This window comes from Anoplopoma fimbria, chromosome 10 (assembly GCF_027596085.1).
Source record: "Anoplopoma fimbria isolate UVic2021 breed Golden Eagle Sablefish chromosome 10, Afim_UVic_2022, whole genome shotgun sequence".
Classification (NCBI taxonomy): domain Eukaryota; kingdom Metazoa; phylum Chordata; class Actinopteri; order Perciformes; family Anoplopomatidae; genus Anoplopoma; species Anoplopoma fimbria.
The window spans coordinates 780,646-805,691 of NC_072458.1; the positions used below are offsets into that span (position 1 = coordinate 780,646).

The 25,046-nt window shown below is 40.9% G+C and overlaps 1 protein-coding gene across 1 annotated transcript; it reads left to right on the forward strand.

Moving 5' to 3' along the window:
• Positions 1-7,366: 7,366 nt before the first annotated feature.
• Positions 7,367-23,278, forward strand: col9a2 (procollagen, type IX, alpha 2). Its single transcript, XM_054606647.1, has 32 exons — positions 7,367-7,449; positions 8,614-8,688; positions 9,698-9,733; positions 9,849-9,911; positions 11,759-11,812; positions 12,062-12,097; positions 13,670-13,693; positions 13,823-13,876; positions 14,000-14,053; positions 15,625-15,675; positions 15,766-15,822; positions 16,101-16,154; positions 17,916-17,969; positions 18,137-18,190; positions 18,660-18,713; positions 18,823-18,876; positions 19,032-19,085; positions 19,174-19,227; positions 19,326-19,379; positions 20,163-20,207; positions 20,297-20,350; positions 20,449-20,502; positions 20,582-20,635; positions 20,715-20,786; positions 21,155-21,190; positions 21,311-21,355; positions 21,785-21,817; positions 21,922-22,068; positions 22,154-22,208; positions 22,335-22,523; positions 22,606-22,683; positions 23,073-23,278. Exons 1-32 carry the CDS (start codon positions 7,378-7,380, stop codon positions 23,276-23,278), a joined length of 2,076 nt encoding a protein of 691 aa, XP_054462622.1. The 5' UTR covers positions 7,367-7,377.
• The last annotated feature ends 1,768 nt before the right edge of the window (positions 23,279-25,046 follow it).

The following is a 25,046-nucleotide window of genomic DNA, read 5'->3' on the forward strand; positions in this document are numbered from 1 at the left end:
CGAGTCCAGATGACTAAAGGCCATTGGCCGACTTGTCCCTACACACATGGAGGTGGTCAGTTTATCTGAACTTTTCCTATTGGTTTCAGATAACAAAAACAGAATCCAATTTAACCTTCACATTAAGAAGCCACTGGCGTATGATCCATATATAGCCAAGTGCAATACACGTTCTCTCAATGCTGTTAATCTGCATGGAGGATCATGCGATTGAGTGAGTGAGTGAGTGTGCACCTCTGTGTCCATCCACGGCTAATCTTGCGTTCTGCTGCAGCAAACTGTTCTCAAAAGACAGATCACAGGCAATATCATATCTGTCTTTTGAGTATCTAAATGTTCCACTATGTTTACCAACTAGCCGCTAACCTTGACTGTCTGCTGTTTGGTGCTGTACTGCAAGTGCACAGTTGTTTTTTTCACTGAAAGTGTGTAAACGAGATTGATGAGGGCAGTCAGACGGAAGCAAAACATTAAAATTACAGTCAGTTAAACCAAAACAAAGATCTGAAATATGCTAAAACTGTTCATAGAGCTGAGATTAAATTCTATGTGGATTTGTCACTGCAAATAAGTCGTCGCAGTACACATGGTCACTTGATTCACGATATGAAAACATTGATAAGTGCAGCTTTAATGTTTGTCCGGATTATTTATTGTGTCAGGTGTATATTTCCCTGACAACTGTCCTGTGTGTCCTCTAACTCATCTCATGATATACAGGCGTGTATCTGTCAGACATATCTGTTGTGTAGAATTGTTTAATAAGTTTCACCTGGACCATCTCGGATAATTTGTTCTTAAGAACATAAAGGAAAAGGAGAGGATGAATGCTATAGTATGAATACGAGCTTGTTAAAAATAAATCATGCTCTACTTTATTCTCTGCTTAATCTAATTCAGAGCTGATGTTTGAATGTCACAGCAGGCGTAAGATTTAATTACAGATCTCTTTAACAGTTTAAATGTGCCATTGTTAACAATCCATTTGTGCATGCCATCCAGATGTAATACAGTAATTAAGATACATCGTTACTATTTAACAACTTTGTATTTTATGACTAATGCAGAATTGAGTCTGGAGGTTATCATCTCTTTTCACTGGCAAATGATCTTGAAGGCATGTTATATGAGACAGAAATAAAGCACGGGTTAAAATAGAGAGCTTAGTTTCAGCTGAGTTTCCATTTCAAATCAAATTTGTTCGTTATTTTCCAAAATCTACAACAGATAGAGCTGTTTTATTTTTCTTTCTCTGACAGAATGTGCAAATATGTTCGTTTTTTTTATCCCCTTATCTCTCAGACTGTGACTATCTGTCTGCTGTTTGGTGCTGGGCAGGTAGCATAACGTGGGTTTATCCAACCCTTTAACTGAAAACAGATGTGGATGAGTTTGATGAGGATGGTGAGACTGAATCAAAAGTAAAATCAAAACAATGAATATTTTTGTGGATTTTTCAGGACAACACTTTTCCCACTTTTTACCTAAAACTATAAGTGCAGCTTTAAGTTATATGTAAAAAAAAAAAAAAAAAAAAAAGACATTACAAAATAATTTTAAACCTAAGATATTTTGCCTTCACCTCATTCCTCTTTTTTTCCCTCTTGTTCTCATCTAAATATTCGCTTTAAAATGTTTTTACTTTATAAAAGTTATCTGTACATGTATTATAATTCTATTGTAATAGAATAATGTGCACTAAAGAAAACATGTCAGGTTACTGTACGAAGACCTCCTTAATTCCTAAATGTAGGAAATGGGATTGATTACAGCAAACCTGCACGAAATTGTTCTGCCTCCTGTGATGTCACATGACCACTTCACCACAGTAACATCACATTCATCCTCATACATACATTAAGTAATGAATTACTTAATTTACTACTTAATTCATTTGACTATCACTGACAATAAAGATAACACATATCAAAAAGTATCTATAAAAGATAAAAAAAACTATAAAAGAATAAGACACACCAGCTTTGTGGGATCACATCCAGCATGGAATTTACACCTTTTCTGTTCCACAGACACACATTTGAAACTGATCAGATACAGCTGAATCCCTGTGTATCCCTTTAAAGTATTTTTTTGGGGATCATCCATGGTGCATAAAGCTGGATTGTTTAGGACCATTGTTAAGTTGTCTTGGGTAATTTAGGGTTAAGAGCTTTTTGAAACAAAATTGGACAGCACTCTATTGTTGATTTATTTTGCATTCTATCAATGCATTGGCACACTTTACCAAAGCTGCTGTCATGACAGCTGAGAGTCCTAACAAAAGCCACGTTTGTGTTTACATGGCTAGCTTCAGACTTATCATAAAACCGTCACTTTTTTAAGTGCCTGTTTAAACACATTTGGGTATCTGGAGTGCATAACAACACATAAACTTTCGTGATAAGACAACCTAGTCACTTTGTGGTTGGCTGCCTGGATCAGAAAACATGTGATTCGACATACCATTTAGATCGGCTTAATTTTCAATGTCACATTCAGGCTCATTCGAAGAAAAAAAACGGCCCACCATTTGATTTTCTCCACCCACGGCTTGAGAACTACCTTTGCAAAGGTGCACCAGACTTTTCTTGTAAGCTAATCCAATCAGACTTTGCCTTTTTGGAAGGGGGGCTTTAAGTGTCGGCCCTCAAGCAGCACTGAGTGTTTCAGACAGAGGGTGATTTAAGACAGACAGAATAAGAATAAGAATGTGTTTCTGAACATTAAAGCGTTTAAACATGTTCTAGTAGAAACCCAAAATACAAATGTTAAGCGGCACACATGAGTGCACCAGCTTGAAATGTGTAACATGTGGCAGCAAAATCCCTACACAGCCTGAAAACACCACTTAGACATAATCTGCCTGTTTCCACTTTACATCTGCAACACATGTATTTTGATAACTTGGATTTACTGTGTGTTATTTATGATGTTTAAAGTTTGGAAATCTCACACTTAAAGCTCCGATAGGATTTAAAGACCACATAGCTACACGCCAGACCACCTCCACAGTTTGCTGAAAACAGCATTTCATCGCCTAGAAAGGTTAAATCAAATTCAGGGGGAGGCTGGGAAACAACTATGATAATGTTTTCTAGCTACCATAATAATGTCAGAGTTTGAAATATCCGTATGTGTAAGCCAGTGCAAACACATTAAAGCAATATTAACAATCTGCTGCCCCTCCCCCCCTCACCCCTTATCTTTGATGGTGGTGAAGCACAGCTCTGGGCTTTGGTCGGACATTCGATGTGTTACCATGCCTCGTTGCTTAGAAACACCTCACCTCGCTCAGACTGGGGTCAGTGGCTGCCAAACGGTGCGTTTTAAAAAAAAAAAATGAAATCCCTGCAGCAGTCATCGCTTTGTCAGCCTGCGACTCTGGGCCAGTTCTCACAGCACAGCTGGGTCACGCCACTACATCAGGTTCAAGTGTTGTAGCTGAGAAGTTGAACCGGACGCTCACTGCACTTCAAGATTGGTGCTTTTTTTTTTTTTTTTTTTTTTTTTTTGCACAATGGGGTTTTTAACTGGTGTCTTTTTAGGAGTTGAAGTCATTCTAGAATGAGGAAGAAAGAAGTCTGAAGGCATGTGTGAACATTTATCTCTGTCACACACACATGCAAACACCCTCAAATGAACTGCGCCGTTAGCTTCATGATGGACAAGCAAATCGCACCTCGAAAAGATGTCTTCATTTGCTGAATTCCCCGATAATTTAACGTGTCAAAGAAGCGTTATCCTCCGGCTGACTGGAGCGATTTTCACATCGAGGGACTAACCATGAAACACCCTAATGAATGTGTTTCATACCAGACAGACTAATATCCTCTGCCTGTAAATCATCAGTCTGTCAGTGTGGACCTCTCCTCCCTCTGCTCTGACTGTAAACTATGCCTTTCTCAATGGAAGGCTTGACACAGTGCGGGGCTTCGGGGTCGGCCTCAAACGCTGCTGGACTGTTAATGGCCTCCTCTGTTATCACTTTGCCGCTACTCCTCACACCTGCACTCAAGAACAATATTTACCCTGTCTGTCATCATTGTACGGGGGGGTGTTTGTGTGTGCCTTCCTGCCTTTGCCTCAGACTTTAATGATGACTTCCATTCTCCCCCCTTCTCTCAGGTGTCTTATTAGAGAAGGAATGGACAACCAGTCTGTGTGAAACAGATATTTTCTCAGGAAAAGTGGGAGCAAAGAGCTGAATACCAGCACAGAACCGAAACCTCCCTGGTCACTCATAATATTTCAATTAGGGGCTACTTAAATGCATGAGCACGCATGTGTGTACTGCTTGCTTTGCTCTGGTTTGTGCATTTGTCTGGAGGCCAGATAATAATTGTGTGTGTGTGTAAAGGGGAGATTTGTTTGATGGTAATTTATTGGTTGATTTTGGATGTTATGCAGCTTATTGAGAAATGAATGTTGCCTCCTGCATCTCTTAATAAGCTGCGATAAGTAGGCTATCAACTCCTGGAACAAGATGTGATTGCTTTCATTTAGAAAAGTAACAGTTAAGTAATTCCCCCCCTGAGAATTTAAACATGAGCAGGGAGAAAGAGACGGAGACAGACTGAGAGGGACTGAGAAAAAACTTTGGGCGAGCCCAATGTTTTTCTTGTCTATTTTCGAAGTCCAAGGAGGCTGGGGAGTTGTCTATAATGAGAAATACAACAACTGGATGATGATTCTTTTTCAGTTTTTCACCCGTGAGAAGATCTGTTTTTTTTGGGATATAGATGCCTCGCATTTCCATGCATTTGATCACTCAATTCCGTGGAATTCAAAAAGCATTGGTTCGCTCTCGCATTATTTTTAACAGCAGAGCAGCATTAGGTAGCCAGGCTCAGTCGATGTGTATCAGACAGTTGCCTGAAATACAATTTGTTAGCTTATGTTCATTGAAGCTGACATGATATAATTGTTAAAAGCCTTAGTTCAACATTTTGGGAAATGTGCTTCTTTACTTTCTTGCCAAGAGGTGAAAAGATTAATACAACTCTCATGCATTAGAGTGGTATATCAATGTTCTCATCTAATCTCACTAAGTGTATTTCTCTAATAGGTATGCAGTTTCTCATCATACAAGGCAGTCCACATAAACTGTGCCATACCAACACCACACACACACAGTACATACGAAACATAGTTTGAGGATAATTTAGAGAATGTCATGCACTTTTTTTATATAGAGCTGCAAAGGGTTAATGGGCTCTAAACCAAGTTTTTTTTCTTTATGTCGCAATTTTCAACTGCCTCATAAGGATTACTGAAAATACTATTGTGTCATTTGGATTTGCTGACATTGTCACTTTTGAAAACGTACTTGTAAAAGTGGCATTGAGGCAAAGTTCACTGGAGCATGATGAATTAGAAGATCATTTACGGTGCCTTCTCGTGGTCCCTGCAAAATGTAGAATTTGCACATCCTTTTTGGATACTGCTATCCACAGCACTAATCTTGTCTACCTCATTACATGAATGCACAGAGGGAACATGCAATTAATGGACAATCAAACTGTAAAACTTTAGAATCTAGAGCAGTACAATACAAGAGTAGTCTGTCTGCTTGTTTAAAAGAGAGAAATTACTTTAACTATTTCTTAAGACATTGTCTGTTGTGATGTTGTCATGAATCGCTTTATATTGTAAGGTTTTTCCAGTATGTCTGTCATTTTGTCATATACTTTTGAATTTCTTTACTTTCAAACCAAAAAAAATGTATTACAATATTTCCTTGTGTATGCAATATCACAACTCTTGGCTAAGAAACCTTTTTTGAGGTTGTTGTAAAACAAGTGCAAAAATAGATTAATCTTACACAATACTGCTTTTAACTAAACCATGTTTCTGTGCGTTTAATTTTAATGATTGTATTTAATTAGCATTCCCTCTTTTCAAAAATATGACATGAATATAAGTGTTCACCATGCAGTAGTTCATATTTTATCATTTTGGGCAGAGTATGCAAAAGGGAGTACCAATTTTGAGTTAGTGTGATAAATGCAGTGTAAATTATAATGTGCAAAACAAATACTACACATAAGGTTTCCTAATTTATTTAATGGGGTCTGTGGAGATTCCCTGTTGTATGCAATGAATCTCAATTTGCGACTAAATGCATCTCTCCTCAGCATCCTCAGTCTCGTCTTCATCATCCCTGAGGAGAACAAATGTATTATCACCAGTTGTAGCAGCGTAGGACTCCATAGCACCTAAACTACTCTGCCAATTGAATGTGTATTTGCTTCCATCTAGTGGACACAGAGGTAGTTGCTGTGTTTGCTTTAATATAATGTCTGCACCAGGGGGGTCACTATACGGTTATTATTCACATTTCCATGAGTCTCGTTTATTCACCCTCAGAAGGCCGCTTTGGAATACTGTGGGAACTAACCTGCTATACGTAAGATGACCACTAGATGTCAGTAAATGACTTAAAAAACATAAAGAGGGAGTTGTTTATTAGGTAGATTATTTGCTATCCTTACCCACCCCTTTATGTCAATTAACATTTAATTTATGTTTTGACAAAGTGAATACTGGCCCCTCCTCCTCCACTTTAATTAAATCCTGTTGATGTATAGTATATGCTATATCCTCCAATTAGCTTCCCCGCTTCCTCTCAAATGTTTGGAGATATTTACACCACTATGCAAATGAGCGCCTGAGGGTGAGAAAAAAACAACAACAACAACAACAACAACAACAACAACGCGCATTCGCAGAGAGAGACAGAAGCAAAGGCAGACAGTTGTCCAAAGGCCTGTGTTTAGGTGTTTGAGGTTTCATTCATTGGTCCACTCCCACAGCTTTGGGAGGAGCTTGATGGCTTCATAGCCCTATTGGCTTCAGAACTTTGTACCCAATATGCTAATTATCCATAAATCAACCAATCACAGAAGTTACCTTATCCCCCAAATTCTAATGTGAAAACTTGAGATGTTTCGACATACTGTGTGTGTGTGTGTGTGTGTGTGTGTGTGTGTGTGTGTGTGTGTGTGTGTGTGTGTGTGTGTGTGTGTGTAACTATGTTTTGATGCATGTGTGTGTGTTTCCCACACTGTTGATGGGTGCATAGAGTATTTTGCTTCTGCCTTTCAGAGGCCGGCTGTGGGGCAGGATTACACCTCCTTCTCTGTCCTCTTCCCTCGTCCGCATCCCCTCTCCACCCTCAGCTCTCTCCTTCCTCCTGAGTGGATTTTTTTTTTTTTTTTTTTTTGGAGCCCCCCACCCCCACCCCCACCCGTGCCTCTCAGACAGCTCTGCTCCACCAGTTTCGCTCTGTGCTGGCCTGGAGAGGAGTAAGGGAGCGGAAAGAGGAGCTAGAAGAGAGGATTTGGTGAACCGAGGAGAGACAGACAGGGGAGAGGGACCATGGCTGCTCTCTCTGCCTTACTGAAGACCTGGGTATTACTGCAGACCCTGTGCCTGGCTCTGGCCCAAGTGGTGAGTGGACAGGGGATGTTGAGACCTGCCATGCTCAGGCTTAGCTCCTTTATTCTGGGGTTCAGTGGGGATAAGGGCCCCTAAAGAAGGGCCAGCGGGCGCTGGATGTCTTGATGTGATTTTGTAAGCTGTGTTCTGTCTCGGTGCTGGTTGAAGTGATCAGAATGCTTTGGGTTGAACCAACACAGGTCTAATTGTGATGTTCTTCTGGCTTCATAGTTTGCATGTAAAATAAAGAGCTATAATGGGAATGAAACTGGAGTCTGTGGATCCTCTGTGGATTTTCATCCTCATCACGTTTGGACTCTTATCTTTTTTGAAGATTTAACAGAGGGGTACTATTGAAAGTCAAGGATTTGCCATTACCTTGGTTCCTTTTTTTGGGGGGGGGAGTCGAGAAGATTTTTATCAATGAATGAATGAAGGAAAACGTTGAAGATTAATTTGATTTATTTTTCATGGCCAGGGCAGAGATGGAAATCAGACTGCCACACTAAGAAACACACATAGCCTACAACACACACACTGAGTGTGTCCACTGAGCATCAAAGCCACTATTCAAACAGACACCTAGATGTTATCTACCGGACGTCTAACAGTGTTCACTCTTTAGGATTATTCCTTTCACACATTTCAACAGTTGAGGAAATCAAAGTTGGATTTTAAATTGATTTTAACATCCAATGCACTGACTGATCATATGAGATGATATTCAAGACAAGCTGAGGGGACATTGGGATGGGGGGGTGAGGTGGGGTTTTGGGGGTAAACAGTGCCAGTCTCATGACCCCTCCTTCCACATTCCTCCTCATTCCTTTGTTGTTTTCCTTGTTTTGGTGTTTTTTCTGCGTTTTTTTGGTGTGATGCTTTCATATATCACGTAAAGAAAATAACTTTGAATTGACCAATTTGATGAAGGTCTTTCCTGCTTCCTATGGCAGGTTAGCTTATGTTGTTTTATCGTTTATTTGTGTCATTTAAATCCCCAAAACATTTTGAGCTTGTTTTGATTTATTTGTACCTTCTGGTTTTACACCTTATTGTGTCACCATTATACTCATTTGAATGTCTAATACTCATACATTGCACAGTATCATAACATAGGGTTGACTGTTGTCTGTCATTACTTGACAGTCTTGAAATGTATTTCTGCCTGTGTTTCAGAGGGGTCCACCTGGACCTCAGGGCCAAGCCGGCCCACCAGGCCCCTCTGGCACTCCTGGGTCAGACGGCATTGATGTGAGTACCCGCACAGGTTTGCCCAGCAGATTTGTCACAAAGACCATCATTGTGCTGGAGAAATACCAACACTGTGCTGCTCTGCAGTACTGGAGTCTTACCAGCAGGTCGCACCACGAATGAAAACACGTTTGCACAAAAGAGCTCTGTTCCCAGCAGAGAGGGGTTGTGTTTGAGAAGGGACCCTTGCCTCAATCCTGGGTCTGTGTCACAGTAATGTGATACATTGGAGATATTCTCAGGGTTAACTACACACAGGTTGTATAAATATGTTGTAAATGGAGGCTGCTGGGCCAGTGGAGCAGGACACAAACTGCCTGTACAACCTGGTTCCATGACACAGAGTCCAATGTGATTAAGTATTGGATTTATTTAGATCAGCTAATATTTCGGAACAATAAACTCCACTCTATGGTCTTAACCAATGCTGTACCACCTTAATTATAGGAATAAGCATTTTTACTTATCAAAATGCTGAAATACTGTAACCTGTCAGTATTTGGTTGCCACCATTATGGAGCTGTGATAAGTTATTGCATTAACACCTCATACTGCAAATGTTGTGTGGTCCAGACTGGGTGGTGTAGTTTCTACACTGTAGCTTTCCCCTTTAGGGCCACAGGAAAGGTATGATGTTAAGGTAGACTTTACCTGACGGATATTTATAGCATAATCACTGTTTGAAATTTGGAACATGTGTCTGCCTGGAAGAACTTCTTCTGCAAGGCCAAGATGGCAACATAAAAAGTTAAAAAAAAAAGGGAAACTGATTCACTATAATTAAAGGTGTTTGATGCATTTTTGTGAGAACATCCATAGTGAAACACGGGGCAGATTTATCAGTGAGGAAGGACATTAGGGTGAAAGATAGACCCAGATATGGGCTGAATCAATGAGTATTATGAATGAGTTGAAAAGGCCACATCGTAAAACCCTTTCCATACTATTATTGGTAAACTAACAAATTCCAAATCAAAAGGGTTGACGTCTCCTCTCTGTGTCTTTGCAGGGAGACAAAGGACCACCTGGGCCCCCTGGTCCACCAGTAAGTGTGAACTGGACTGTTAGATTTTATAATCACAAACTTTTAGCATTTGATTTATCGAAATCAAATTGTCCGTGTCAACATTGTTTTTTTTGTTTTTTGTTTGTCATTGTAGGGACTGAAGGGAGAGCCAGGAGAGCCAGGTACTGATGGAGTACCAGGAGAGAATGGAATTGATGTAAGTAAACTGACTGATGTCTGTAGTTTGGTGTGTGTTTGAGAGAAAGAAAGAGAAAACGAGTGCAAGAAAGAGGGGAAATGAATCTTAAAATGCTAAAAACAATTATTACAAGCTGTTTACCTAAAGAAACATTCTCAGAGGCTTAATGCTTAATCAGCTTAATAAGGAAAAGAAAAAAAAAAGCCTTGAGGAATCAAAGTTGAAAAAATTCCCACAAGAGCAGCAAGACCTAGCAACATTGTAATAGAATCATCACCAAATCTTCTCTTTAGTTATTGCTATAGTAAAAGTAGAATCTGTAAGAAGAAAATAGTGCCCCTAATCGTTTTTTTGTTTTTTTTAATACTTCATCAACATCGAATAAATCGGATGTTGCATGATGGATCAGCGTAGGTTATCAAAGTAGCAAGGAAGCACAACACTGCAAAAAGATAATGAGCTCCAACTCTCAAAGGTACCCTGTAGTGATTTTGCACACTGAAGGGGTTGTAAAGCAATTGTTTTTTTGGCGGATCCTTGTGTTGTTTGTATCACTTGGTCCACCATTACATGCATGACGACGCATATTTGCAGCATGAGTTTTTGGGATGGACATTTGTTCTGACTGGAGAGGTTTTTTCATTGATTTAGGCCAGCTCCTGATATAACCACTGCACATTTAGTACTTGGAGAATTAAAGTACTAGTATGTCCAAACAATCCAAACTCAAAGTCCCCTTTTGCAGATGCTTTATGAGGTAGAAAATGTTTTAGAAGTATTACACTTTAAGGATGCACACTATAGATTTTGATGAGAAATATGGAATGTAAACAAAACTGTTCACAATAAAAAGTCCACAGGGTCCTTTAAGTCATTTTAAAGTCAGTAAGGTTGGCATTACATCATTTCAAATCAAAAGTCATCATCCTTTTTTTTGGTTGATTTAATGGCATATTTAAAGCATTTCTCGTCTCACTTTTCCTTTTTTCCACCTCAAGATTTATAATTAAACAAGGTAACTTAAATAATGAAGCTGCTGTACTTACATCTTATGTGCATTTGTTGAGTTATTTTTATATATTTAAGCATTCAGAATCCTCTCAGTGGGCTATTTTTCTCTAAATTATTGGTTTCATTTTCAAAAGAGGGATTCAGTTTTTAAAGCTTATTTCACCATTTAAATCATAGAAATGTTCTTTGCAAACTGATTTAATAGCTTTGAGGACAGAATATGAGACATCCTAGATGATGAGGTTAATACATTTCTTTTTCAAACCCATTATCCTTTACCGATAACACTCTGATAACTATTACATCTCTAGAAATGAGGAGCTGGAGTTAAAGACAATCAGATGAGTTTAAAATTATTTTATAGCTTTAGGGCACTAAATGATTATCCTCATATTACTTAAATTGTGGTGAAGCTTTCTTTGCTGCTTCAGTCTTGGTTGGAGGTGAATTGAGTGTCAATGCCTTTTGGTCACATGCTAACACACACACACACACAACACACACACACACACACACACACACACACACACACACACACACACACACACACACACACACACACACACACATACTCGCATGCATTCCTCAGAGATTTAGCCAGTAATCCTCCCTGGAATCTCAATCTCTGGTTGTTTTTCCTAATTACCTCAGAACAGTGTCAGCTTCGATCAAATGCGTGATTAGCTGAATTGTAAGGCGATTTCAAGTCCCATATAAACTGTGGAAAGCACAGTGGTAACTGAATAATTTACTTTTCAACCTCTTTAATGTTTTTTTTTTGCCTTCGCTATTTTGAATTATTTATACATGTCTAGCATATCGGCCTTCTAACATGTCTTTATGTCTGTTTCCAGGGTTTGATTGGAGCAAAGGGTGATCGAGGTCCTTTTGGAAACCCCGGGCCTAAGGCAAGGATCTAAACATCAACCTGAAAAGATGATTAGAACAAGTGCACCATTCTAATGCTATTGTGTGGAACACCTAAGCTGTCATATTTAACACGGGTCATGTTCCCATCGTCTTGTCATAGTGATGTTGAACATGACAATTAACCGCTGCTGAGAAGAGAATAAGTAACTGAGGATAGTGTCATATATTTGTGTAAGATCCTAGCGTGTCATTACTGTAGTTATAGTTTTGCTTTCTGTTGCCTGCAGGGTAAACCTGGACCAAGTGGAGAGCCTGGACTTCCTGTAAGAAAAATATTCATTGTCTATCATTTTTTTGCTATGATGAAGTATGATAAGTACAAATCTAACATTTTTGATTAATGTCTTTATACTTTACACAATGGTGGAAGAAATAACCAGATTCCTTACTTCAAAAGTACTATTTGAGTGATATGTTACTAATGTAATAATGTTACATTATGAAATTGTTACCATGTCCATGCATAAGTAGCATTTTACTCATTGAGTTGAACTAATTTTTAAGTACTTTAAATACAGTTTAGTTTAGTCCAGTGGTTGGCAACTTTAGGGTCAGGTTAGGTACCAAGATTATCTATTGGGTATCAAAGAAGATAAAAACAATGTTCTGCTATTTAAAATTCTATTTCATTTTTTTTAGATATTTCTAACAGTTACCTCTCTGTGAAATATTTGATCATTTTGCGCTTTTGGCTCCTGGATATGTTTCATTTATTTAAACTAAACATCTGAGGAGAAGTCAAATTTTTCATAGAACTCTAAAACATGAGAAGGAGCTCCAACTAGACACTGCTTTTTTTTAAGCGGTTAGAGACAAGAAAGGTGGGTAACCACTGGTTTGATCTGTGCTGCATCGTATTATACAAGCTTATATGGGTTTTTTTTGATGTAAAGTAAAGGAGTAGAAGTGGCATTAAATTGAAATACTAAGTAAAGTACTTACTTCATACCTAAGTATAGAGTAAATACACTTGCCTATTTATATACATGTAAGGTACATTATGACTAATAAGATCACTTATTATTTACACTTATTCACTTATTCATTCTTATGAAAATGAGTTATGACGGGCTGAATTAAACATTGTTTAATGCCTAGTCAGTTTCCCAACAAACATATTGTAACCCAGCTGGTCTCATACGGCAACCTCCTGAGTCCCTTTGTCCTCATGCCTGAATGCCTGACCAGCTGTGCCCCCTTTTGGATTTAGTTTACCCAGATGTGGAATATGCCTTCTACAGCTGACATGAGCCTTACATCTTCACATTCCTTAATAAAGAAGAAATGTGCTATCAATGATCCACATTTGATGTACACATTAACACTAAATGCAACCGCTGTCAAGCAATGCAGGGCCAATAAATATACCAGCACATCATCTGTATAACAGTTCACTACCACTAGGTGGTGCTCAGTGTCCATCTATCAGACATCATCCAGAGCCGTTCAATGTCATGCTTGAATGCAACACTATTAGTTAAATCCCTTGTTTAGCATTAACAGGCGTCCTGTCTGGGGGCTGTGCTCGTACACCCAGCTGCCTCATGCTGCACAGACTGGAGATCCTGCCCTGTGGGCTGTTTCCTCCAAGAAGGCTTACTTATTTAATTACTTTGTTTATAATTAATTCCAAGCAAAGACACAGCAAACATAAACTGATTGCGTTCTGTGTCTTTGCTCTTCTTGAGCACTGTTTACGCTGCGCTCTGGCACCAGCATTACTGAATTACTGCCGCCATTATTAATTGGCTTTCACAAATGTTAATTGATACTTTGACGGATCGGTTCCACTTGTCATACAGTAGTTTAACCCCTCGTCCCTTCTGTCCACGCAGGGACCCGGCCTTCCAGGACTGGCGGTAAGTAGCTTGCATGGTATAACACAGTTGTGCCTTATCACTTAATGACTTTGAGGTGTGAGAATACATTTGTGGCCCCTGGGATGTTTATGCATTGTTCTTTCTTGCTCTATGTGTCTCTCTGTCTAGGGCGCTCCAGGGCCAATTGGTCTTCCAGGTGAAATTGGAACATCTGGTACAAAGGTAGGACACCATCTTCAGTTTATTATACCGCCTTCATGACCTGGAAATATCTTAAAGGCAGGTTCCAAGCTGCCAGAACCCTTACCTTCTTATTCACAGCTTCTTCCCTTTTGCTTCATTTAGGGTATCATGGGACCACCTGGAGCTCCAGGACTACCTGGACCTCCTGGCAAGCCAGTAAGTGTCTGCCAAAGACTGGTTGTCCAGGGTATATCTTTCTGATTTTCAATGGAACAAAGAATATGTTAGTGGTAAAAGGCTTTTGGAAAACCTTGGATCAAGAGGTTGGAATGCTTTTAAGTATCATGTAGTTGTAGCAGGAATGGATGAAATAACCGGTACCATGTAAAAAAACCTGGCATATATACACAGTGCCTTTCTAATCCGGCTACGTCTCAACATTCACCCGTACATACTGAAGGCACAGCCGCAGGGAGGTAGAGCAGTGGTCCACAGTATCTTGCCCAAGGACACGATGACATGCAAACTTGTTGAACCAGGGATCAAACAGCCGATCTTCCAATTAGTGGACTGTCAATCTCCTGAGACACATCCCAAAATACTCTACATGCCCTGGTTTCCTTAGCTATAAATTATGCCATCTAACCACATCATTTCCTCGCAGCTCACTGATCATGTTTTTCTAAATGTTTATGTTTTGAATCTCAACACAGTTAGTCAGGTATAAAATAATTGGTTGGCGTTTAGAGCAATAACAACACTGATATTGATATTTGAGAGTTTATAAGATTTGAAAACCATGTATTGGCCAATTATTATTTTTTACATAAATATATAACACAAACATTTTCCAGTACTCCAAATAAACTTGTCATTTCCCTCTGGCAGTCAAACTATACAACTATTTATGAATAACTGCTGTGATTTCTTGTTGTATTGGCAGACATAGACGCTGATACTAATACATCTGCAATAAGCTCTTCTTGGCTGATGAATTAACAGTGAATAAAACAGTGCTGCTTGGATAAACTCAAACTTCATTCACAGAAAAGAAGTCACAGTAAATCATGTCATCTCTAAAGAGTTTTTCATTGAGTGGCATTGGTGACATCAGCTGTAAAGAGAGTGAGAGAAATGAGCTGCCAGGAGTTCAATGGGCTCAATCAAGCAAATAGTTACATCAATCTAATTGCGGTTTACTTAAATCATTGAATGTGATTGCGGTGTAGCGCTGTACATCACTTCTGCTAATCCTATGTTAAAGTGTGCTCTGTTCTGCAAAACAAGCAGCAATTACCACGCTTTCAGAATGCGCTGTATGATAACAAAGCATCTCGTACTGCCGGAGCTCCCTGCTGCTGGGACAGGTCCCAACAGACAGCAAGTGATGAAATACCACAAACTGTTTTGAGATGTACTCTTTCTAGTCTATTTTCCAATGGTGTATGCAGTCCCGTGTGCATCTCTGAGTGCTTCCAAGGAGGGGGTGTGTCCTCATCGAGAGTGATGTTTCCAAAACCCAGAGTAGTGTATTTGTTTAGCTTTAGTGCTATCCTAGGGTAAATAAACCCCCAGTAGATCAGTGGGCTGTCTCATCTGACTGTAGTGGGAATGCATCAGCCCCTGTACAGATACTTCACTTCCTAACTCAATCTATAAACAGGGCGAAGGAAAGATGGAGGGAGAAAAATGAGAGTGCTGGCTCAGCTCATGGTTGCTGAGGGCAACTGTGACCAGGTGACTTTCTTCATCCATTTACCTCTCTATCCACCTATCTGTCCATCTAGGGTCCTCCAGGGAAGTTCATTGGTGTAGAAGAGGGAAGTGCAGACTTCCAGGTAAGAGCTAATGACATCCACGTTATCACAAATCCGATTTGACACAACTTCACCTTTCATAATCTATATGTTTTGTTCTCCCAACAACAGTGTCCGCTTAACTGTCCAGCAGGACCTAAAGGCCCCCAGGGACTGCAGGGAGTCAAGGTGAGAAGTTGGCAGTAACACAGAAGGAATAAACATTTTTTTTCTTTTCTTTTTTTGTATATTTTGTTTTCTTGAGGGTGGCTTGATGGGAAAGTAGGATAGGCATATATAAGCTTAATGCTTCTGCCTATGCCTTCTCAGTTATATTGTATACCATATTATATATAGGCCGTATACATTGTACTGTGTGTGATGACTGAATACAAACTCTAACTAACTAAATTATGTTATATCACAACATTTTTACGACACCCTACTGACTGATTGTTGCCTCTTAGGGACACAAAGGACGTTCTGGTGTTCTCGGAGAGCCTGGAAGCATAGGAAAATCGGTGAGCACAATCTCTTCCAGAACGGATTCACACATGCACTCAAACACCCATACATGCACATGTTGGACACTCACCCACCATTCAGGACCAGCAGAGGTGAGGATTAGCTTTAATGAAGCCCCCCCAGAGGCACAGGACTGGCACTAATCTGGCTGCGATTAGTCAGGCCTGGCCCGGGCCCTGCAGTCAGCATGCAGCGCGCTAGATGAAAGGGGTGGTGAAGAGCCAGGTACATGAAGGGGAGGATGAGAGAGTCGGGGTTCGCACAGCCCTCTCACCTTGCTGTATTAAGCACAGCTAATGAGCACACAGTGGGTTCCAAGGGGAGCGGCTAGCCAAGCCTCAGGAATTAGCCTCTGATCTTCCCACACAAGGTGCCTAAGACACTGAAAAACACTCAACGCACCCAGTTACGGTTCCTGCAGGTCAGACTGGTATTTTAGAGGACCTACCTTTTACTCGAGGTATCCCTGTAAGTGCTGCTCTCCTTTTTTCTTCTTCTTAGCAGGACAGCAAGCAAGAGCTGTTCACATCCCAACAAGCTGTTTAAGCTAAAACACCAATACCATCTATGATACATGTGCTTTATCATAGCAAGACCAGTACCACATTTATTTTTAGGCTGCTGAAAAATCAAACTTGACCAGCAGTTTTTCATGGATTTCACAGGTCTTATACTAGACTCTGGTGAGGGTAGTAAATGAGATCACTGAGACTGGTAGACCAATAGTATCAGCTCAAAATATAGTTGTTTTATCATTGTTTGTGTTTGTATTTGTTCTTAAAGGTATAGTCAGCGCCCGTGATCCAGTATAGTCCAAGTTTTGTCAAATTCAGCGAATATCAGCTCACAGTATGCGAGCTGTTCATACAATGCACTGGCTCAGTAAATAGGAAACTAATGAAGTGGCTCAGCCACATGAGACTATTCAAATCCAATCTTTCTCCAGAGTCGCCTACGCCAGTTTTAAAGGAAAATGGCTAATTTAACTTGTTTGTCAAATTTGTACACAAACAGGAATTTAAGAACCACAAGTTATTTATGTAACACAGAGCACTGACTTCCTGGAGTCTTAGTTCGTTGTTTGGCCACCTCACAGTGACAACGGAGCTTCAGCAAGTCACTGGCCTGGCTTAGAAATAGTTACAGAAAAACACACCTTGTCGTGTTAATTAAAGAGCTTTAGAGGTGGGTTTTTTATGTTGTTACCCTCTGCTTCAGGTATTACTGCTAATCTAAGCTAATCACCACCTGTCTCTAGCAATTCAAGAAACATACATGAGAGATCTTCTCATCTAACTCTTGGCAAGAAACCAAATGAGTGTGTTTCTCAAAATGTCCAACTTTTTCCATTAATAACACAGATAAACCAGTTTGACCACCTGACAATGGTTATTTAAAATAAGAGATAAGATAAGATAAGATAAGATAATCCTTTATTAGTCCCGCAGCGGGGACATTTGCAGGCTTACAGCAGCATAGGGTAAATTTGACTAGCTTCTAGGGGGTGTTCGAGATAGTTGCTAGATTTGCAACTAGCTCGACCACCGACATATACAACCATCAAAGACCAGGTCAGACATCAGAAGCAACCAGCAGCTGTCAAAGACTAGTTTCAACTTTTTTTTTTTTTTTTTTTTTTCTGTCCAGCTCAGAGTTTCTTGGGTCAAACTCTGTGGACATGTAGCCAAAATCAAAATTCAGAGCAGCACAGAAAGAGAATCTCTAATCATCCTGTTCTTTTTCCTTTCCTCAAATAGGGTCCCAAGGGAGAAGTGGGCATCTCTGGGGAACAGGGAATCCCAGGACCTTCGGTATGCAGCAAAATCTACTTTTTAGTCACTCATTTTGAAAAATTAGAACAGTAGGCTTATGCTGCTGATTATCACATAGGATCATTTTGATTTGACAGAGCATAGTAGTGCAGCGTTTGCTCTATATCTGGTCTCTCTCACCCTGTTATATTTTGCTTCCTTCTAAGGGTCCGATGGGTCTGAGAGGTTATCCAGGAATGATGGGTCCTAAAGGTGAAGCAGTGAGTACCACCTTTCTTTTTTCCACAGTCACATCCAGTTATTTTTGTCCTCTTTCTCTTTGGGCACAAGGCTGCTCTCATTCTAAGAGGAGCACCAAGGAGGCACAGCCAGACCTGCCCCCACTATACAAACATCATCCATTACCAGCAATGGGGACATATGGAAATGATGCTAACACAAATCTCTCCCCTCCTCTAATGAGTTGAGGTTGTCTGGGTCTACCGTGCCTCCATCTGTAGTTAATGATCCGCTGCAGCCATCCGTCTTACTGTTAACATTAGCCGCGTTAGCCAAGTTAGCGCCCCGGCTTAGTGCCAAAGAAAGAGTGGCTTGCTTTCTGTGTAGCTCCCATTAGTGAAGTGAGTTAAGCACTAATTACCCCTTTATCACAATGAATAGTAGCCTACCATGACTTAGCATCCTCCCTGATCTGAAGTAATTGATGGCACTCTTATTGTTTTCCCCCAGGGGCCTCGTGGCTACAAGGGCATCAACGGACCTGTAGGAATACCTGGGCCTCCTGTAAGAAACACACACATGCTAGCACACACAAACAGATGTGACTATTCATATTGAAACAGGTACCCACAATACACCTACGGTACTCAAAGTCTCTCTCCGTTGTTTGCAGGGTGAGGAGGGGCCTCAGGGACCACCCGGAGAGGCAGGAGACAAGGGAGACAAAGTAAGTGACTCTCCTTGTGTTTTCCCCTGGAGTTTATTGTCAAAGCAGGACAAAAAAAAAAAAAAAGATGATATATTTCTCGGAACTTGAATGGGGACAATGATTTCGATGTGCATTGCGAATACACTTGACACTGGTTTGATTATCTTCTGTAGGGCGGCCGAGGTATCCAGGGCCCACAGGGCGCGGTTGGCAAAAAGGGAGAGAATGTGAGTGAACACACAATTTTGTTTATGCACTACACAGTTGCCGCAGTGTTCAAATGAAGTCCACTGACTCATCCGCTGGCTTTTTCAGGGTCTGCCGGGTATTGATGGCAAAGATGGCACACCTGGTATTCCTGGAATCAAGGTAAGAGCTACCAGCTGTGATAATGATAAGAAAGTTAAATCGCAGTAAAATTTGACGATTTATTCTTCTTCTGTTCTGTTTTTTTTTTTTTTTTGCAGGGCAGCCCTGGCCAAGCTGGCAGGCCTGGTCCTTCTGGTCCTCAGGGACTAGCGGTGAGTGATCATTCAGTGTTGCACATGCAAATAAGTCTGTTTATAAAGGCTTATTGTCACTCACACCACGTAGGGGGTCAATCTGTTCTCCTCCTCCATTAAACAAAGCCAGAACCTAGACAGGGGAAACCAGCGTGAAGCAGCCTGTACATTTTGGTGTGTTTTGTTTTCTGGGCACTCATCCAGACAACAGTGACCCTGTGACCCACACTGTTTTAGAATTTCAACCACCTTGAAATAGCATTATCCCTCCCACCGCGAGTGATTTATCACAATCAGACCAGTGGGTATACGGTGTGTGTGTGTGTGTGTGTGTGTGTGTGTGTGTGTGTTCGTGTATATGTAGTGTATTGCGTTTGTGTGCATGTCATTCTGACTAAGGGGTAATGGAGCATGAGATGCACACTTTGCTGTGCGGTCATTGCAGTGACACCAACGCTGCTGCAAACTTAAACACCATAACTTACCCTGCTTTGTGCCATACTGTGATATACCATCACACACACATAATCACTGCAAGGAAACCTGCTGCAAGGTGTATGCCAGTAGCTGACACTGCAGCTTGGCCTATTTTCATAGTTATTATATAAGGCATCAGCATTATTACCACCCACTACCAGCACCCACATACTGATATCCATATGCAGTAACAGTTGCATTTTCCGGTTCATTGTCTGTATTTCAAATTATGAAATGAATTGTACAACATGAAAAAACAAGCTGCAGATGTAGCTTTTTTTTCTTTTTGAAGATTTTTTCATGTTTTGTTAATTCTGCCTGCAGGGATTGCCTGGCAGCCCAGGGACAAAAGGTGGACCTGGAGCTAAGGTAGGCATTTTCATATCATAATTGACTAACTAGTTTCATTTTTTGACTATATATATACCTTTTTCTAATTATTTTTCTTTCCTTGTTAGGGCGAGCCTGGACCTAGGGGTCACGTTGGCATGTCTGGTGCCTCTGGACCTCTGGTAACATAAACATACACACAAAACATTAATTTTCAGTTATTCCACTTGTGTCATTGTGCAGTAGGGTAAATAATTGCCCTTTAACTGCATGCTCCTAGGGTGAGCCTGGTGTTCCTGGTGAGGCTGGTATGGAAGGAGTTCCCGGACCCAAGGTACAAATCCAGAATTAGCACATGAAAGCATTTCAACTGCAATTATGAAGGAATTCTGACCTTTCCACGACTGTTACAGGGTGACAGAGGCCAGCGGGGAGAGGTTGGGCCACAGGGAATTGTCGGCAAGGCTGTAAGTGTCTTTATTTGAATTAGTTTTTAGGTCATCTGCAGCTATACTTTCCTATGTAAATTCTAATGTATCTTAACAGGGAAACAAAGGAGAGAGAGGACCAATGGGCGTTCCAGGTGCCCAGGGGCTTAGTGGAACCAAGGCAGACAAGGTCTGTGCATGTTTGTCTGCATGAACACGTTCCTTGTACTTAGAAAGCATGTGCATCATTGCTTACATTCAAGCACATTTCATTATGATTGAGTTACCCAGACTTGTCCATTGGGGGCAGTGTTTACCCATGAATAAAAGTCACACCAATCCATAGTAAATCACTGAATGAGGCAAGCAATATAAATAAGCAATATAAATGATAATCTGAGCATCCTCATCTTCCATGTTTTAGAGATGAGACAACATCTTTCTTTGTGATCTGTGGTGTCACTGGCCCGAATCAACATTTAGTTCTTGTTTTTTTGGAGGATATTACAATCTAGATATAACCACATCTATATGTACTCAAAATATCTTTCTTTTCAGGGCTTCCAAGGAAAAGTTGGGTCAAAGGGAGACGATGTGAGTTGCAGTTTTTTTTACCCGGATTGTCAGAAACGTCTCAATGCTGACAAATATTTTTCTACAGTCATCCTTCTCTCTGTTCATCTTTATCTTTTTTTTTTCTCCATTGCTTTTCAGGGTGACCCCGGTGTTGAGGGATTGGCTGGCGAGAAAGGTGAAAAGGTAAAAAATCATCACGTCACAACCTAAAGCCGTTTTAAAAGAAATTGTTATAAAGAACCACAAAAGTCTTGGATTCTACAAAATACTAAAACTAGCTGGCTTTAGATAAGAAAGGTTTAAAATGTGGCTCCGAAGGCATCAAAGCAAAGTGATGTATAGCAGAAAATGTCATAGCCATACAGAAGTTAAGACGGAGAGGACGTCTGTTTTTGAATTTGCATACAAATCCCCATTATAGTCAAGATGGCAAATGAGCTATTTACATGACAGTGAGGCAATGATGCACGTTGGCTCTCTGAAGCAGCGTTTTTTAGACATTCATTTACAATATTCATTCTTGAATTATTGCTCGATGGGTGTCTCTCAGGCGGAAATGATAGATGGAAGTGATAGATGTGAAAATGACAAAGTCTCTGTTTGCTGTGACAGGGTTTGTCTGGTGAACCTGGGCCGAAAGGACAGGTGAGAAATCTGAATTCTTCTGTAATTCGTTTTTTCTTCCTTTTTTAACACCATCAATTTTCATCTGCCTCTTTCTTTAATGTCTGAATATTCTCTCTTCACAGCACGGAATCAGGGGTGAATCCGGACACAATGGACCCACTGGAGACTCTGGTAAACCTGGAGACCAGGGACCACCAGGACTGCCTGGTCCTAGGGGACTCTATGGCGAGCGAGGAGTACCTGGCATGCCAGGCATTCAGGGGTCCTCAGTGAGTCCAGTTCGCTCTATGTGCACGGCATGATGCTCTTGGCTAGCTGCCGTCTCTTTGCTCAGTCTCCTCTTCTTTTCTCCAGGGACGCGATGCATCTGACCAGCATATTATTGAAGTGGTGTTGAAGATGTTGCAGGGTGAGCGTCTTTAGGGGAGATTAGATTAGCTCATTTCCCGAAGCTACTATAATCTCCTAAACAATCAGTTGCCCATTATCAAAGGTAATTTAATCAAAAATGATGATCCTGTCTCCTCTGTAACAGAGAGGCTAGCTGCTGTAGCAGTGAGTGCCAAGAGGGCTGTGCTTGGTGGAGCAGGTGTAATGGGACCTCCTGGGCCCCCTGGACCCTCGGGGTCACCTGGCCCTCAGGGGCAACATGGTTTACCTGGTGCCCGTGGCATTCCTGGCATGATTGGAGGACCTGGACAGATTGGAAACACAGGACTTAAAGGTGGATATATATGCTGAATACACAATTGAAATCATAGCTTCTTAGGCTACATTTGACACCACCCTGTTTTTGTGTTCCCCAGGAAAGAGAGGGTTAAAGGGAGACAGAGGAGATCCTGGTAAACCCCATCCAGGACAACCAGGACCCCCAGGAATACCAGGTAAGAGCTGAAGCCTATACAAACATGGAATGTAAAACAGTACGTCATACTGAACAAAGGTTCAGAAAAGTAAGAGTGCAATAAGAAATTGAAGGCATAACAGCTTCTGCCACACGGGAGGCTGCTGTGATGCATTTTAAAAGCATCATTAACTCCAGTCATTTCGGAGATGCTCTTGAATGAGAATATAATAGGATTTCAACAGTACGAGCTAATTCAAACAGTGGAAAACACACTCACACTCCACTGTGCACACAATTTAAATAAATGCATGCATACAGTACACATGTGTAATCCAAGAGATGCTCTCAACATAAACTTCAGTGCAATTAGTCTCCTCCGATCCTAGGATTCAGTTAAAACCCATGTTGACCCCTCACCCTCCATAGGTCCTGCTGGTGTTGATGGCGTGGCCCGGAACGGTAGGCACGGCGAGAGAGGACCTCAGGGATCAGCCGGAGAGGCAGGTCATCCCGGCAAGGCGGGTCCGACAGGTCTCCCAGGCTATTGCGAGGCCGCGATGTGTTTAGCTGCGTCAGCATACACATCCCCGAGACTACAGGAGGCGGGAACAATCAAAGGACCCAATGTTTAGAGGACCCGCCTCTCCATCAGCGGCTCACCTGGGAGAGAGAGTGAAAAAAAAAAAAAAAAAAAAGGAGAGACACGACTCTTCTCTGTAGGACAACATCGAGACCGAAGGGTAGGGGACAATGATAGTGACTGGATGTATAGCGCCCCCTTCTGAAACTGACAACCTGAAGTTTTGACTGCTGGGGACATACTCAGATCTTAATCCCCAACATCACCATGACAACAGCAGCTCTCACCCACCCACATCCTTCTGAATTCTGTAGTGTTTTTTGGATGATGTCAGTGTCAGTCCCATTCAAATATCCCAGCCCTGTTCTAGCAGTGAAAGAGGAACAGATTTCTATTGCATCTCCTCGTCTCCCACCACCTCAGCATCTATGAGCTGAGAGGAGCTGACAAACCAAGCATTGGTGAAAGGTACTTTTCTGTTACACCTTGGTCACTTTAAATGGTTTTACATATGCAATATTTTGTTGAAAGATGTGTTTTGAAGTTTAAATGCCCTGCCTCTCTTGAGACATCACACCTCATGTCTTAAAAGTGTACAAAAAGGACCAATAAATGATTGAAAGTGACACTCCGTACTGTACCGTATTGTAAAATGTAGTATCTGTAAGCTTTAGTGAAGTCCATGATTTACCACATGTAAATTACCCCCCATCACAAACACCACTCCCCTCCCAATCCCTGCTCTCCCCCCGTCTCATTTTAGAAACTAACGACTAGCTTGATCTTGTCCGCTTGTTGCCAGGCAACAGCATATCCCAATGGGCACTCCCGTCTCCCACAATGCAGTGCTGTAAATCTTTGTAAATGTGTGTTGATTATTATGTAGAGAAAAAAGAATGGGTTACTGAATTCAGTTAACAATAAATAATTCCGACAGAAGTAACTACTTTTTCTCAAGACGAATCAGCCCGAATGTGCTTCCTATGCCACTGTCAACTTTCCACAGCGTGTCAGCTATTTAATAACTGATTTATTTTCATCAACAGAAGCTATTTATTGTTCTTAATATAATCATCTGTTAGGGTTCTCTTTTGGCTGTTCAGGTCAACCCAAACCAATAAAGAGGAACTTTTTAACAATTCCAATGCTCTTCTGTATCATGGAAACAAGTCTCTTTAGTTTCTGCTTCAGCTCCTTTTTTCTTTTCATTTCTCCCATTTGAAATCTTTAATAGTACCAATTTATGCATGTTAATAAAGTCCCATGCTTCCAAAGCTGCAGGTTGTTAGCTTTTTTCAATATCCTGCATCGTCAAAAGTTCCCACCGCACTAAGATACTGTTTTACGAGGAATAATATTTCAGGGGTTCAGGCGCAGCCAGCGGCTGTCCGGGACAATTAGCAACTTGAGATGTGAGACTGGGTTTAAGATACGACATGTACGACTGGATTGTTTCACAAGTAGCCAGTTTAGAAGCTGATTTTAAACCAACAAAACTCTACATCGCTGTCAGGCGATAGCTGGTGAGTTCTGAGATTGCATTTCAGCCAACGCGTCCATGTCTTTTGCTCCCCACAAGAACTGCATTCAACCAAAGCCTGCTGAAACGTGATCCGTCAATACTGCTCTGACTACAAATGGAAACCAGAACGCTTTTGCTTCCAAAATCTATTCCCGTTGCAAATATATGCAGAATGTATCTATAGAGACAACTGACATATATATAAGCAAATAAACTTACCAAGAGAAACAAAACAACTACAAGGTGATGCAACACGACCACATAAGGAGACTGCAAACAATTACATAAACAGGCAAAA